The following is a 17,159-nucleotide window of genomic DNA, read 5'->3' as shown; positions in this document are numbered from 1 at the left end:
TACTTCTGTAGCTTTAATGTTTTATAATGTATAAATTGTTGCAACTAAGCTATATAGTGGGGTTCCCGGGCACTCAGTCATTTCAACTTGATGCAAAAGTTTCGTTTTCAGTACCAATTTGAAAGTAAGGACCTATAAAACAATTTTGGTCCGAGTGTCAAGCTGTCAGATGAAAAAAAACAAAATGGCCGCCAAAATCCAAGATGGCGGCCAACTTCCAGATTTTTTCACATTATGCCTCGTAACTTTTGTACTATTGAACCTAGAATGGTGATTGTGGTCTCTAAACTTAGGTTTGTATGTATGAGTAATTCGATAAACATAAAATAAACATGATTGGAGCACAGGGTGGCGATTTTGGTGTCTATGTCAATGTTACGTTCACTATTCGCATCCTTATTACATCATTGTTTTTTAGTTTCGAAATCAGAAGTCGATGTCTAAGTAACTTCGAGTCATAGCAAGGAAAACAAATTATTTCCTTTGTTTCTAGCATTTAAAGAGAATGTCCCCATTGATTGATAACCCCTGCTGATAATTTGTGCCATAAACAGAGTTTTTTTAGGCAACTGACCTCAACGTCATCATCATAATCCATCGTCGGTTTGTTCCCCACTAGTGGGGGTGGCCAATTGTTTCCACGCAGCAATTGTTTTAATCCCTTTTCTCCATTTCACCCTGTCCCTTGCATCTTCCTCCTTCAGTCCGACTTTTTTAAATTCACCTTCACTTGTTGTTTCCACGTTCTTCTTGGACGACCGCGTTTCCTCTTCCCATCCACCTTTAGATCTAGTGCCTTTCTAAGAAAACTTCCTTCCTCCCTCCTTATCACATGTCCATACCATCTTACTCCATTTGCCCTTGCCAGTTGGTCTATGGTCTCTCTCATCTCTAGCATATCCAACAATTCTTCAGTCCTTTTTTCCCTTCTCGTTTTCACCCCACACATTGCTCTCACCATTGACCTTTCTGTTCTTCTCAGGGTTGCTAGTTCACTCTCTCTCAATACCCATGTCTCGCTACCATATAGCATTGCAGGCCGCACACAGCTCCGATATACTTTTCTTTTCATCCTTAGTGAAAATTTTCTGCCATGCAACATTTCCCCACATTCCCTGAACTTTGCCCAGCCCAATCTTGCCCTTGTTGTCACCGCTGCTTCACATCCACTACTTCCATTTATCCGATCACCCAGATAACAGAAGTCTGTCACTGTTTCGATTCCATGGCAGAACTCATCATCATGGCCTTCCACTTCATTCCTTCCTTTACTGCATTTCCCACAAACAAAACACTTGGCCAATCTTGTTGCGGCTCTCTTGACATTAGCACATCTTGCATGTACCCACTTTCCACATTCCTTGCATTGCATTTCTCATCACTCTCTTGCCACATATTCCACAGGGATCTACTTTGTTCTCAACAACTGTTCCTTCTGCTCTACTCACCATCACTTTTGTTTTTTCAAGATTTACCTTCATACCCTTGGTTTCAAATGCTTCTTTCCATTTCTCAAACTTTCTCTCCAGTTCCTCCATACTATTACTTGTCAAGACCAGGTCGTCTGCATACAAAATTTCACTCAATAAGCCCTCCCTCACTCCTTCAGTTACAACGTCAACCACAATAGCATTCCAAACATCCTCAAGGTTGAAGGAAGTGGCAAAGAACTTTGTCTGTAGACTGTACTCAAATGAATCAAATGAGGACAATGATGTTGACCTCGTCCGAATGAAGTTGTTCTCACAGACAACTAGGGATGTGCAGAGAATTTCCCCAACTAGTGATGCTTTGGATCAACATTTTAAAAGAAGTGTCTTCCAAGCAAGCATCTGGGCAACAGCCTACATGTCCATGATGTGTCTACATGTCCATGATCAACATGTCCATGATTAACATGTCCATGATCCTACATGTTCATACCTACTACTACATGATCAATTGATCATGAACCCAATTGACCATGGGTGGAAGGAAGAGGACGGCGAGATGCTTCCCATTTGGACCACGCTTCCCTTCGCCAAGGATGTGTTCCATGTACATGTGAAGTGCTCTTGCACAATTACCTGCTCTCGGTGCAAATGCGTAAAGACTAAGTTAAAATGCACACGCCAGTGCAAGTGCACATGCAAGAAAATAGCTGGACTACGCAACAATTTTCAATATTGACAATTGACATGTAGGCTATATAAAATATACAATTATTTCAATATATGGGCCTTCGTTAATTTGTTAGCCATTTTCTTATTGAATGTATTGTTTCGAGGAGTTTTTCGAGCAATTTTGCAAGCCTTTTGTTATAATTGAGTTTGCGTTATGACCCTAAACCAGGAGTCAGCAACCTTTTGAATGCAGCCTGCCAGTTTTCGAATTATGTGGCTATGTGCTAATGTTAATGACTTATTCGCGTGCCAAACATCTTTTAGGTGCGGACAGTTTTGCCTTACCTGCCCTAAACTATACGAGCTGAATCTGTAGCCTATTGATGTAGAAATTTGGCATTCTTGCGTGCCTTCGACTAACTGTCTGGTCAACTCTGCATTGCTTTGCTATTTCGCAGTCATTCGTGCTTCTAACGCAGAACTAACAAGATTGTTACACATTTATTTGGAACTTAACTCAATATAAGAAAACTTATTGCTCTAATCGTATTTATTTTATTTTAACTGAATTACTCATACATACAAACCTAGGTTTCGAGACCAAAATCACCATTCTAGGTTCAATAGCATAAAAGTTACGAGGCATAATGTGAAAAAATCTGGAAATTGGCCGCCATCTTGGATTTTGGCGGCCATTTTGTTTTTTTCATCTGACAGCTTGACACTCGAACCAAAATTGTTCCATAGGCCCTTACCTTCAAGTTGGTACTAAAAACAAAACTTTTGCATTAAGTTGAAATGAAATTGAAAAAATGCACAGGCATGGAACCCCACTAATAATCTTTCTCCTTAATTTGCTTTTAACTACAATTTTTTTGCACTTTAATTACTACCTTTTTGGAGAAAATACAGTATAATTGCATTTAAATCGCCATAAAATTATAACTTTTGTTAAACTTTTGGAAAGTGAAATTGATTGAACAAAGTTTATTTGAACAGAAGTAGTAGGTATGTCTGTATTTTATTATATTTAATTATATCTTTATTTTTATTTACTTTTTTCTGAATCCACATGGTCACACTGAGCCGCTTTCCTGCAATTTTTATTTTTCTGAGTCTTTTATGACATCATCACATCACAACCAAGTTTTTGAATGCGAGACTCTGTTAATGTTTCTCAGTTACAACGTATCAGCAGAAGTTTGCTTTTTTACACAATTTCAACGTTTAGTGACGTTAAAATGATGTAAAAACGGCAATTTCTGCTGGTTGGAATAACTAGGCTACGGTACCCGATAATTTCTTTTCAATCCAAGCTGTAGGCCACACATTTTGTTAGCCTTTTCATTTTGTTGCTAAGCTTTGGCACTAAAAATAAACCATGGTTTTTCAAATTAAAATATTTTGTAGATGTTAGCAAACATTTCAATTTAATAGTTCAAACATTTTTCGCTAAATTTCATTTTAATTTATTTTTCTTTGTCGGAATGCAAAAGAAATGATAGTGTGGAATAAAATACCAAATTCTCTAAATAAACAGAAGGCGTCGTTGGATTGGATTTTCAAAAAATTGCATAATAGGGAACTCGGCGAATAGGGCACTCGCCGAAACGGGCTATTCCGGTACTGTAGTGAGTCATTTTATTCCGCGATGAAATTTGTAAAGTCAGAACATCGCTCAGTTTTGACGAACTATAACGAAGGAAGTGCTCCAAACTGCTTTGGCATCATAATTTCAAACATCTTGCAGCCCAGGTGGAGACTCACACTAGTATCACCAGTCACCACCCAGCACTAATTAGTATGTTATAGCCTACAGGCTACACTACCCTTCACTGTGAGTGAATAAATTCATATAAATATTTTTTGTGCCTTCTTCAAAACCAGATTTTGTGATATGCGGCTCGAGCATGAAGCAGGTATGGCTACCCTGTTATATAATAATAAACGGCCCAACATTTCAACAATCGAACTATTAAAGGCCTACTAAAGGAAATTTTCAAAAGGTAATTAAACATTAAAATGCGTAAAGTAAACTAAACACTTAACAATACATTTCATAAAAAATTACTGAAGAAATTTTGTTTTCAATGGCGCTGGCAAGGCGCAAAGTCCAATGTTTCATTTATTTTTTGAAAAATGACCAAAAAGTGAAAACACTGCTCGAGAATATGTCACCAGCGACTAGCAGTAGCAATATCAAAACTCTTTTCGCACGTTGGGTTGGAAAGTTCAGACGTGTTGCGTTCCAAGAATTTTCTCATTGATTTTCACGTTGATTTCGCACACAAGGCCTGGACACGTTGAATCCATGTAAAAATGCTGATTACTCCACGCTTGCTGAATTGCTAGCTGAAATCATTCCACATGAGTTCACATGCCTTTGTGGAATTTGCCTTCAAAAACTTGTTTTTTTACATTGTCATTCTACATTGATTGAAGGCCTGAATACGTTGAATCTATGTAAAAGAGGCTGATTTACTGTTTGAAGAACAAGATCTGCCATTTGAAACTCTGGGTAATGAGAAAATACATACGGTTAAATCGCACGCAGTAAAAACTATTGCCCGATCAGCTGATTGCTGGTCGCTGGTGACGTAGACTGTATAATTGCACGCTTTGCTGCTCACGCCCATTCCCGTTTTGAAAGCTCTTACAAAAGCACGCGCGCGGAATGGTGATCAGACCGCAATGGGGCCAAATTTTATTCAAAATCGTTTTATGGAGACATGTTAAACACCAAGAACATACTCGCCAAGTCAGGTTTTTCATTTAGTATGACTTTAAAACCAATAATTTGATGCAAATGTGGACTGTGGAATAAAGAGGCTTAGCCCTGGCTTAGCCTAAGACATCTGTGGTCAGCAACATTGGTAAAAGATCAAGCTCTAGTCATTACCGTATGATCAATGGAGCTTTTGTATAAAAAAGTCAAGTTATAGATGTAATACTGCGAACTTTTAGTTGGGAAACATCAAACAAGCTTAATTAATAGGAGTGTTGCTTTAAAGTGATCATAAGTATCTCACTAGGTTAATCACGTTGAACTTGCTTAATGGCTTGACTCTTTACAAACAATTCTCTTGCAACACTGGGCAATGTGTTGTCACCTGAAGCGTTGCGATCGTGACTGGTGAACGTACTTTTATGCGGTTTTAGCTAAAGTTTAGTGCATTTAATTTCATACCAAACGCTTGTTAATGTGATCTATTTTGTGTATTATTTATGTTTTTCTGCATGTGGAAACACTTATTGTATTATAAATTCAGAGTAAAACAATCGTTAACACAAAAATGCTGCAACTGCAATGTAGATAAGTCAAAAAAGAATTACGTCACATATTCAAGGAATTTTGACAAATTATGCTAAAGAAAGCAAATTTAGAGGTCGGTGGGAGAGCACTTCCTCTTGTCGGATTCACTTCAAATTTTCACAGTGTCATTTTTTCATGAATCCTCCTCAAATGAGAGGGTGTGCAAACAAAAATAAAAAAATTCAATTTTTTTTGGCCACCCTAATGTGTAATTGTGCACTTGCAATTTGTATTGTAACGTTCGTTTTTTTTACAAAATTGTTCTTTCTTTATTTTTTAGTGGTGTGACGTTTGCGGTTTTGTCGTTCTTCTTAAGTGGCTCATCACAATGTACTTGTTTCAGGGGAGTCAAGAGGAACTGAGCTATGCCTGGAAGAGCAAGCCGTATCAGGCCCGTTTTTTTCGCTTAAGCAAATGAAGTATGTTTTTCTGATGGGTCAATTCCTTATCGGCATTGGCAGCACGCCGTTAGCTGTTCTGTCGGTCACGTTTATAGACGAAAGTGTGGATCCCCCTGTTTATCCCATCTACATATGTGAGTAGTTAAAAAAACTTATAAAATTTTAAAATATAAATAGCAAATACGTTGTAGAAATTCTGAAACAAACAAACAAACTTTGACTTTGCCGCACAGCAAAGTTAAAATTCCTGATTTAAACTTGAATGTTTGTACATAAACTTGGTGAGATTAGAACGCATTCCCTTTCCAGTCGAGTGAGAGTAAAGAAATATTTTAGTGTATATAGAGAAGACTTGTAGCATAACTGAAGATAGCCACCGTTGAATGTCGGTCACTTTTGCTTTATTTTATGGCACTGGATATCCGACTATTGTTATCTGCGCTTAAAACTTATACTGAGGCTGATTTCATCCAGGTATATACTACATGGGAGCACTGGTTGGCCCTGCGTTTGGCTTCATCCTTGGCAGCCAGCTTCTCAACATCTTCACAGAGATCGGCATAAGGTGAGTCTTCATGAAAGGGTTACTGTTGCACCACTGCATTTTGTTTGTGAAGAGTTTTCTTATTTATTTTTTGATAATATTACTAAATGTTTTTTCATTCTTGTCAGTGACATCTTCCACGTGATGCAGAAATATTGCAATCTGTTTTTTTTTTTCGGTCATTTATCAGTCATTGACCGGTTTTTTAGAAAAATGTCCGAAAAAAATATAGTCAATTTAGTCAAAATGTCCGAAAAATTTTATCTGTTCTAACTTTTCTCAGATAAAACACGACAACGTTTCTCAGTGAAACTTAATGTTGTAGCTAGTCAGGAAGTGCAAATTTTGGTTTGTATCAGCTACGGTACTTGAAAGGAAATATTTTCATCAGAAAAAATGACCGAATTTTTTCAAGTCATTTCGGACAAATGACCGAAAAGTCTCAGCGAAAAAAAACCCAGATTGCAATTGCTTGCTCATTAACTTTATTCAACTCTTTTCGGTTGTTCAAAAAACTTACGCACTTGGTATGTTTCTTTTGCGGTTATTTTCATAGTGTATTGTCGTGCACTTGGTAACCCTACGATGATGTCAAGATATTTTTAAAATTGTCCGAGATGTTGTTTGCATTCTATTAGATCGTATTGAAAATAAATAGATACAGATGCACTTATATATCGTTATCGACAATATTAGCCAGGTTTGGATCATTGGAATTACCTAAACTTTCACCGGTATAACTGATACTAGAACAGTGGTTCTCAACTTTTATCTTTTGTGGCCCATTTTCGTTGCAGAAAAATTCTTATGGCCCAATAATTGTTTATGCTTAAGAAAAAACTGCAAAATATATTTAAAATCAAAAAATTTGCAGAAAATGTTCCAAATACTGTGCATCAATGTGATCCGTGCTCCTGAATGTTATTGACCAACCTGTAGTTACAGTAGTTCTCAACATTAATGCCGTATTCCTTCTTTGGAAGACACAACTATTGTCAATTTCTCCCCACAATAATTCACAAAAAAATACTAAAAACAGATCTGCACAAAGTTCAGTAGGCTACCGCTTTCAGTTAGTCTATGACTTGATTGTAATCACAAAGTTGTCTAATGTCTATTACAGGGGCGCAATTAGGGGGGCTGTTTACTGTGTTTAGTCGGCATGACAGCCCTTTAAGATTTGCAACTTCAAGAAGAGGGACGACTAACTAGACTGAGACTTACGTACTACTTAAAGGGCCGATCAAAAATTACAACATTGGGGCAACTGATGCACTCTAAGTGAGGCAGGTCACAAGTTACATAAAATTAAGGTAAATAAAATGACGACTATAACAGTGCTGAGAAGAAAATAGTCAAAGTTTTCTTGAAGGGTTCAAAAGTAGATGGACCATACAAAACTAGTCGTATATGTTCTCTTCACTTCACTGGGGATGATTATGTTAACACCACCAACCCGATTTGGATCTTCCCAGCAATGAGTGGCTTGCTGGCAACTCTAGGTGGTGCGTTTGCCACAAGTGCGAGGCTATGTCCCAGCCCAATGAATGTGTACGTTTCCACGAAGTGCCACAGACGAAAGAACTTTTGAAGAAAGACGCATCTAGCTGTGTTACCAATTTGACAGATTTTGAGGCACACTTACATTCAGGGCTCTGAGAACTTTTTTTATGAGGAGCAGGAAGAACTGGAGAAAAGCAATAAACCGAAAGAAAACGGAGACCTATCAAACGAGTAAGGATGCTACATTAGGCTAAAAATACCCTAAACGCTAAAGAATGCACACTAATTAAGTAATTTTACTTCCTTGCAGGCAGTATCGGTAATTAGTCGCTTACAGGCAGAGGCGCCGGAACGATTTTTGACTGGGGGGCAAGATTACGAAAAAAAGGCACTTTTGTTTACTAAAAGGCCAATTTTTTTTCAAGTTTTAAGATAAGACATAGCGACAATGCTAATCTATCAGCTCACTATGTATTGAGTAATGATAGCCTACAAGTGTCTGGTATACAAAGAAGGTCATCATGCTATATTATAATGATGTAACCTACTGTCAAGCCTTAAAGCAGCCGGCGGCCATGGCCGCTAAGTAGTGCTTGAATGATCGCCAGTGCTACCTCCTCAATCGGCCAAGTTTGGCCGCCTGTCTCTTCTAGCTAATTATTTAGTTTCGCAATAGAATGATCGACTGATCGTGGATTAACTGTCGAAAATATATAGTATGAAAGAGCGATGCAAAATTAGGTCAGCGCGTCATAATCGCCACTGTTGTATTGTGCGGGAATATTTGTTATTGATGGAATATATCCATCTGAGATCACCAGCTATATGTCTTGTTTGTAATTCCCGACGTTTATTTTAACGAAGTGTTAATTCAAATCGGCTGGCAATATTGTCGTTATTATGTCGATTCGATGTTGTCGGACATTGAATCGTTGTTAAAAAGGAGATCTAGGTTAGTTGACATCGGAGGGGAAAACATTTTTTGATCATATTTTGAAAAAATTATGCTTCTTTTAGTAATGTCCTTCACATCATTGAAATACTTATTACCTTACCGTCATCGTCAACACATGTCAAACGTTGTTTTTCGTTGCTAAAAATAATTCTAGGGGAGTGGCAAACTTCTTTAAAATGAGCCACATTGGAGACACTCCTGCGAGTGTTGTTAGATGATCCTACAGTACTGGATTACAATCCCGATAAAGCAGTTATTGCGTGGTGCAACGATTCTATTGTAGGACGTCGCCTAGGCCCAGACTTCAACAACGCTAAGTGATCATTTTAGCATATTTTGTATTTTGGCCTCCAAGCACGCAGATTTGGCCGCCGAGAAGGAGCTCCCGGTAGCGAAATTTTTTTCCTTACGAGATTTCTGTTACTTTACATAGACTTTGTACTTATACCATGTGAATGCAGACATTTTTCGTTGGCGTGTTTGGTTCAGTGATTTCATCTTTTGCCTAACATTTGTGAGGACATCTTTTCGACGCCCACCGAAGTCAATTTCTTTTTCTTTACATTAGTTTTTGCGATGCACGAAAGCTTTTCATAAAAAGTAAGGTTTGGGTTAATTTCTTACTTTTAGACTAGTGATCAACTTTTTTTACCACGAACTTTTCAGCCGACACTCACGCTCCAGTCCAAATCTAAACATTGAACTTGAAAAAAAAACGTAGCCTGGAGAGAGACACACCTAGTCTAGTCAAGTTTAAAAAGGTTGAGAAATGAAATTGATTCTGGTCAATAGTCTAAACGTAAGAAATTAACCCTAACCTTACTTTTTATGAAAAGCTTTCGTGCACTGCAAAATCTAATGTAAAGAAAAAAAATTGACTTCGGTGGGCGTTGAACTGATGTCCTCACGAATGTAAGGCAAAAGGCGAAACCACTGAACCAAGCACGCCAACCAAAAATGTCTGCATTCACACGGTATAATTAGGCTACAAAGTCTATCTGAAGTAACAAAAATCTCGTGGGAAAAAAATTTTCGCCTCCAGGTAGGCCACGATGGCTGCCGAAAAAAAAAAACGAGTTTCAAGGCCTGTACTGTGTTGCAAAATTTTGTGCCGTAAATATTATTTTGAGGCAAAAGTGAAAGATTACAATTAGGCTAAAAGCGAATGGCAGAAATTGTTATATTGCAAAATGTGCAGTAGCTTACATGACTTTAAAAGGGCACCATTGCCTCCCCCGCTTCCGGCGCCCCTGTAATATAGGCATGTATTGGAGTGGATACTACAAGGTGATGCTCTCGGAAGCAACAATCGGATTGTGCTGTCGTCATGCATTGTTTGGCGAATCCGAAACAATTTTCAAGTCCAGATGGCCGTTACACCGGATTTCAATGGCCAACTGAAGGCACATTATGAGAAAGAGAGAACTTTTATTTATTCATTTATTCATAGCTTGTCACGCCGGTGTCGAAGCCAGGTAAGAGCATTGTTTGTGATCTTTTTGAGGTCGTTGTCATCACATGAAGGGCTAAGGGGGCAGTTGGTAAGGATGTGCTTCATCGTCTGATTGTCTAGGCCGCAATCACACGTAGGGTCAGGAGTAGGGTGGGTCATTTTCCTTGATGTTCTTTAACATTTTCGTCAGTCTGGAATAATGTTCCATTTTGCTCACTGATATTTGCAAACCAAAAATTTTTGTTGGGTTTTGACCTTTGACCCTGGTTCACCCAAGGAGAAATTCTGAATTTTTCTGAAAAATTAGTAAATTTCGAAGTGGTTTAGCAGTATCTGAACAGGGGATTTCTCAAAATTTGACCACGTGATTTTGACGTCACTTCCTCTGTTAACTTCCACGTGGAACATCTTCACCCTACTCCAAGTCTGAGAGTCACTAATAGTGCATGCTTTTAGTGTCATTTTGGTTGATTTTACAGACTTTTCGCAGTCAGTGAATCTATAACATATAGACCAACAAAAAATTTTGGCACAAAAGATGAGAGTCATTTTAGAGTATTTCAGGGCCCTTGATGCCGAAAATGCACTTAGTTTTTTCGAATTGGCTCTAGTTTTCGAGATATTCGACAATGAAAATATTTTTGGAATCGTTACTCAAAAGCTTTCAATTAGCAAATTACTTATTTTCAACCCTGTTTACCATTATGATGTCATAATTGCACTTGTCTAGTTCAATTGGTTCATATAGCACGAAAGTTCAAAACGCAAGCAAAGGTTGAAATGAACTGTGTTTAACGTAAGGGAGACATAAATATTAAATGAAAACACTTGTGAATCAGTAGGCCTACATCACAAGAAAAATATCCCCAAAGTTATGTGTTTATGAATGCAGCTTTATATTGAAAAGGCAGGCCTAGTGAAATGGATACTGTACAAATAAAGTTTTATTCTAAGCCTTTGCTAAGGCCAAGTCTTTGCTGCAAGAAGTTTTTTTCTGGTCTATAGGCTAAATAAATGGCATATTATAGGCTAATAAAATACGCCTTTGACAAGTAGGATGCTGTACAAACGACCCAGATATATTTTACTGCATGAGGCAACGTAGAGGAGCAACGCATTCTGCGATAGACACAGCTCTATATAAAAAACAAGCATTATTATTATTATTACTTTGACATGAAGCTGGGTGATCAAGATAAGTCCTGGGTTCCTCCTAAAGTATGCAAACATTGCACTCAAACCCGTTTCTGGGCTCAAGGCTAAGAAGTTCAGAGTGCCATGGCATAAAGAGAGCCGTGGAATCATCATGAAAATTGATACTTCTGTACGGTGAACATGTTCGAAGGAAGTTGGAACATCATGTTTACATGAAGTGTGCACTGTGCAAGGCAGTCATTGCGTGGACGTTGCTATTTCTGTTTCTTGTTTGCCCTCTCTTGTTTCAAGTGGTGATTTGCTTGAAACAATAGGAAAACGGGCATGACTGAGAGTAACCTCAATACCTTCAGTAATGTTTTGGAGCGAGATCAAGCTTTTTTCTCAAAACCATTTCTACCACCTACTGTAGTAATTAAAGATTTAGTTATCAAAAGTGGTAGCTGGAATCTTGGCTAACTCAAAAACTAGAGCCAATTCGATAAAAATTAGTGCATTTTCAGAATCAAGGGCCTCGAAATACCTTAAAATGACTCTCACACGTCCTGCCTTTATATAAAAAAAAAGTTTTGTTGGCCTGTGAAAATCGATACACATCGTCAAATGATTCAAGAAACTGAAAGCAGTAGATATTTACTACAGTGAAGGGTGCACAAAGAAAATCATGTCTGAAATGTGGTATAGAATTCGACATTTTTAAGAGTAATACAAGTCACACACGTGTCAGTGTTCATGGAGCTGCTACTTAAACCACTTTGCTTGCTACAAGTTTGTGTTACTGCCTCTTATTGTGTCCATTAAGATGCTAGAGTGCATTAGAAGATAGCGAGTGAGCAGTTTCAGGGATAAGCGAAAACTCGATATTTTGAAAAAATTCAAACCAGGTGAACCAGGGTCAAACGTTAATATTTTTTTGTGAAATTTGGTATAGGAGATACATTGACCAAAAGGAACAACATTACAAACTGACGAAGAATTTAAAAGAAAAAAAAATTTTTTTCGAGATTTTGCGCCAGCCTAGTCAGGAGTCATCTTCCATCGGAAAAGTTTGCTTTTATTTCTCCCGACTCCGCAGCGGGCTATATTTATTTATGAATAGTGATGAATGATGATGAATTAAATATGAATGATGTAAATGTGAATGAATTAAATAAGTATATTTTAGGTTTTGTAGGAACGCATCCAGTACAGTTTTATTAAACTGCAAAAAACAATAAATCTTTGAAAAAAATCAACCGCTTGTACCAACTCCGACCAAACTGTGATCCACCAATTACATCTTGAAAGCATTTGTTTCATCCGTCGGTAACGACGCCCACCCAGGATGACGTAACACCACCAAAGTCGCCCCAGAGCAGTAAAATATGGAGTTTCGCCCGTGGTGGCGCTGCAGAGCAGTCGTTTTGTATAAATTTTGCCCTAACCAGTCGAGCTTCGAGGTTGAGATTAAAACGTTCGCTAAGCATAATTCTGCGCTAGGAAATGCTTAGAAAAGTTACTATACTTGGGTCCAACCTGTCAGGGGCACTTTAAATGGATGATTTCGTCCGGGTACAGATAAGGCAATCAAGGCCAGGCTAGAATAGTTAATCCTTTGTCTTGATTGGGTTTACGAGAATGAGGGTGGAGAAACTAAAAGGATTTATTTTCCTTTCTTTTAATTCTGTTTATAAAATTTGGTAAATTGGCTAACTTAGGATGCAACCTTATTAATCCATAAAACGAAACTGCAGCTGGCTTTAGGCTAGTATGATTTGTAATCTTCGTATGATGACAACTTCACACATTCTTAAACCAATTTTATAATTTTGGTATCAAACAGACGACAATTAAATTTTCTTTACAATCTTGTCAAACTTGACGTGTATCCAGGCTCTAAGCTTGTGTGGACTAGAGCAAACAATTTGCTGCCTACTTTCGAAAGCGCTGGAAACTTTTTTTGCGAGTGAGTAGCAAGCGCAGACAGATCGAAAAAGGTTGCTTTGCACGTCACAGAATTGGATCATTGCGCTGTCAATTTACACTAGGCTAATATTCTAACAATCTAACTGTGATATATCCGCTTCTACAAATAATTGTTAGTTTTCTCTCTGGTTGCCGACTCCTTTTGATTTTTTCTAGTTGCGCCGCTTTACATCATAAAGTGTTGTAAAAACTCGACGTTGATCTAAAACTGCGTGCTCAGTCATAAATAAATTAACCATTTCAATAGATTATTTAGATAACTACATTTCTTCCCAATTCCTTTCAACACGATTATTCCTCCCTTTAAGTAAAAAATGTCTCCTTGCAGAGCCAAGTGGCTCCCTATGAGAACCACACTGTTGTAGTTGCTTGAAATCAACGTTCGTATATTATGCAACAGTTAGCATTGATTATGAATAATTAGAATGGAAATTACCATTCTGCAACAATTTACAGCAGCACCATTCATTGTTGCCACAATCCAAACAACTAAGCAAAACACACAAGTGTAACATTAACTATAGTAACACAAATGAAACTAATTTTTTCACTAACTCTGGCAAATGTTTAAATAGGTCTGTGGCCCACCTCAAAATCTGTGAGCCATGGCCCACCGGTTGAGAACCGCTGCACTAGACTGATCCATCAAAATGACATTTTAAAAAATATGTTGTGGCTATTTCAAGCTGATTCGTTGAGAGGTTTCTAAGACAGTGGTCTAGCCAAAAGAAATCAAAACTTCTTTCTTAGTTATAATGTTTTAACACATTTTTCATATGTTATCCTTTTTATAAGGTACAAATATGACGTCATAATCTTGGTTTAACCATGACCACAGTAGAGCCGGAAGGAATTTTTGCGGCATGCAAAGTAGACATGGTTTTGTATTAAACGATAAACAACGGTACTGAGTTGAGGATGCTAAATATCTTTTCAATTGCACTTTCAGATTTGACACATCTGACTAGATATCAATGATTGGCAACTTTCTCACCTTGATTTTTAAAATTATTTTTCAGTTACGTGCCGTAATTTATTTTATTTTGGTCAAGAAAAACTTATTCGAACGTTATCTAACTAATTTTGTTATTAAAAGGTTTATTAATTTTTTTTTATTGTCTTGTTCTTTGGTTCTATCTTTGACTTTTTGATCCAGTTTTATTCAGCTTGTAACCCGTTGATAATGCAGACCAGCTGACTTGACGCCGGATAGCTTTCAGTGGGTAGGAGCTTGGTGGCTTGGCTTCGTTATCAGTTCTGTCATCATGTTCCTTCTTGCTATCCCTGTACTGGCTTATCCTCGCCAACTTTCCAGTACTCTGACGCGAAAGATCACTCTGGTTAGCATCAAAAGTCAGTGCCCTCCATCTAGCTCCTTCACAACAGTCGACGACTCAGTGCTTGTTACAAATGGGAAAGATTCTGGTTCACTTCGTAAGTTTGTTGTTTTTTTACATCGTTTTTGCTTCACACACTGTTGAGCATGCTCTAACAGTGTGTGAAGCACTTATGAGGGGTTTTTCGGTCAACCATTCTAGATTAACGACACAGACCAAACGGAATAGTTACAATTTTACGGAATATTTATATTGTATAGCTATGAATGCTGTCAACACTTCAAAAAGAGTGTTCAATGTCATGCAAAAAAGCCAACAGAGTGAATTATAGCAAATTTAGGCCTAGTTACTAATCGTCCACAAAACACATGTGTGCCATGCGCGAATATCTGTTATAGTGCGAATGACACGCATATGTGTCATGCTAAGCGCACACGGCAAAAATGGAAAATAAAAGTACCTTTATCTGTTGCAAAAATTCTTTATGCGAATGTTCTAGCTATAACTAGGTGCTTCATTCTACATCACTGTATTTTGAATATTTCAGTAGTCGCTTTATTAATTAAATTAAATGGTAATCAAATGTAGCAAATTGTCTTTTCTAAGAGGGATTTTGACTTCATGGATGACGTCATATCCAATAATAATTCCATCTATGATCATTTAATAGTGTAAAATGATAAACTACATTCAACACTGGACAATGTGGACATTGCTATGCATTGTTTTTTGCTAGCTCCAACAGGTAAAGCGCTGAGGCTTATTAAAATTATTCACCAAAATACTGAAAAAATACGATGCACTGAGAGATGCGCTTTCGGCAATTGACGCCGCATACAACGGGTTGAGTTGCGCTTAACGTGTCAATTTTTACTGTCATTACTACCTTTCATATACGTGCAAGCCGTACGCGTACAATACATGCGTACTGTATAAAATACGTACAGTCGTACAATATAAAAAAAAACTACTGATTTGTTTTCTTAGTGATTGCATCTGATTATTAGGTAGACCGCCCATTTGAGAAAGTGTTTTAGTACCAGATAGCCTTTTTACAGATATCTTTTCCCACTTTTGTTGAAGAACAATGATTTTAGAAACCACAGGTGTGCCTGTAAGATCATCCACGGTGGAACAGACCACGCCCCTTCACACATCGATGCCTGTGGAAGGACCAATCACAAGTGAGGATCCCTCAGACGACCCATCGCGTAGTGACTTCCAACCCTCCAGCAAATGTGAAATCGTCTACAAATTCGCCACGTTAGTTGCAATCGTCCTTTCAGATAGTTCTGAAGTTCTGTGTTAGTGAATCATCCTTTGAAGCTGTCATTACGGTTTTGTCTTATTGGTACTGATCTGATACAAACTCTATCAGTGTATCAAGCATAGGTTTGTGCTCAACTGCTCATGTCCAATTAAGACCTTCAATCTGACCAGTGACCATGTGTTAATCTATGGCTGCCTAGGTAGAGAATCTGTTGGAGTTAAGCTCTCTGTTTCAGCGCATGCAATGTACTAGATTGTTGAACTACAACCACTTGGCGTCCACATGATTGGAGCGATGAGTGTCGTGAACATAACGTTTGTATTCGTTCCAGTGATTTAGTCGTCGTCTTGGCCAACAAAGCGTTCATTTGCTTGAGTGTAGCCGCCGCTGTAATCGGGACTCTCGTGTCGGGCTTCACTACATTCGGCCCCAAGTTTATCGAGTCGCAATTCAGCAAGTCGGCATCCGACGCCGCCAACTTGTTCGGTGAGTATCTTATTCTTACCTATCTCGTGCTCTAAGAATCTTAAAGGAAACAAAAATATTTGCTCACCGAAGAGTAGTAGTTGCTTCTGAGATTGCTTTCACTTATTTTTGTGTGGAACTTTCAATGACGTAGCATGGCACCCACTCATTAACTTTGTAAAGTTTCTGATACTCTTTGTAGCCGCTTCTAATTGCAGTATTCATTCATGTCATGCATTTCTCTTGCAGGATACGTTTGCATCCCAGCTGGAGGGTTCGGGATGCTTATCGGAAGCTTCCTGATGAGTGGATTTAAACTGACCTACAAAAGCTCCCTCCGAATGTGCTTCTGTGTCAGCATTATTGGTTTGTTCGCGCTCTTCGCTCTCACGTTGCACTGCGACGACCCAGCACTTGCCGGGATCAATTTGCCTTATGCGGACACCATGTAAGTCAACTATGGTGGCAAATCAATAACCTCTGTTATGCAATGACTTCGGATCTTCAACAAAATATAGCAATTTTGTCAATTGCCAATGATTGGCTGTGCGATGAATACTCAAAACTGCTTATGCTTTGGCCGGTTGCCTGGCCAGCCTCACTTCAATTTCGATTGCTGTCATGAATGATTCTCGGCATTCGAGCATAGCAAGAATTGACAGCCAAAGACACCTGTGTTTTGCCCCGGTCTGAGAC

General features: G+C 38.2%; 1 protein-coding gene across 1 annotated transcript in view; it reads left to right on the top strand.

Moving 5' to 3' along the window:
• Positions 1–17,159, top strand: part of LOC145766055 (solute carrier organic anion transporter family member 4A1-like) — a 99,320-nt gene that overhangs the window by 61,052 nt on the left and 21,109 nt on the right. The window contains exons 5-10 of the mRNA XM_082577710.1: positions 5,759–5,950; positions 6,291–6,381; positions 14,581–14,825; positions 15,826–15,991; positions 16,330–16,484; positions 16,713–16,911. Coding sequence (XP_082433836.1) covers positions 5,759–5,950; positions 6,291–6,381; positions 14,581–14,825; positions 15,826–15,991; positions 16,330–16,484; positions 16,713–16,911 — 1,048 coding nt within the window. The remainder of the gene's footprint in view (positions 1–5,758; positions 5,951–6,290; positions 6,382–14,580; positions 14,826–15,825; positions 15,992–16,329; positions 16,485–16,712; positions 16,912–17,159) is intronic.

This window comes from Aplidium turbinatum, chromosome 3, assembly GCF_918807975.1.
Source record: "Aplidium turbinatum chromosome 3, kaAplTurb1.1, whole genome shotgun sequence".
NCBI lineage: Eukaryota > Metazoa > Chordata > Ascidiacea > Aplousobranchia > Polyclinidae > Aplidium > Aplidium turbinatum.
The sequence above is the reverse complement of the archived record's forward strand: the minus strand, read 5'-3'. Positions and strand labels throughout refer to the sequence as shown.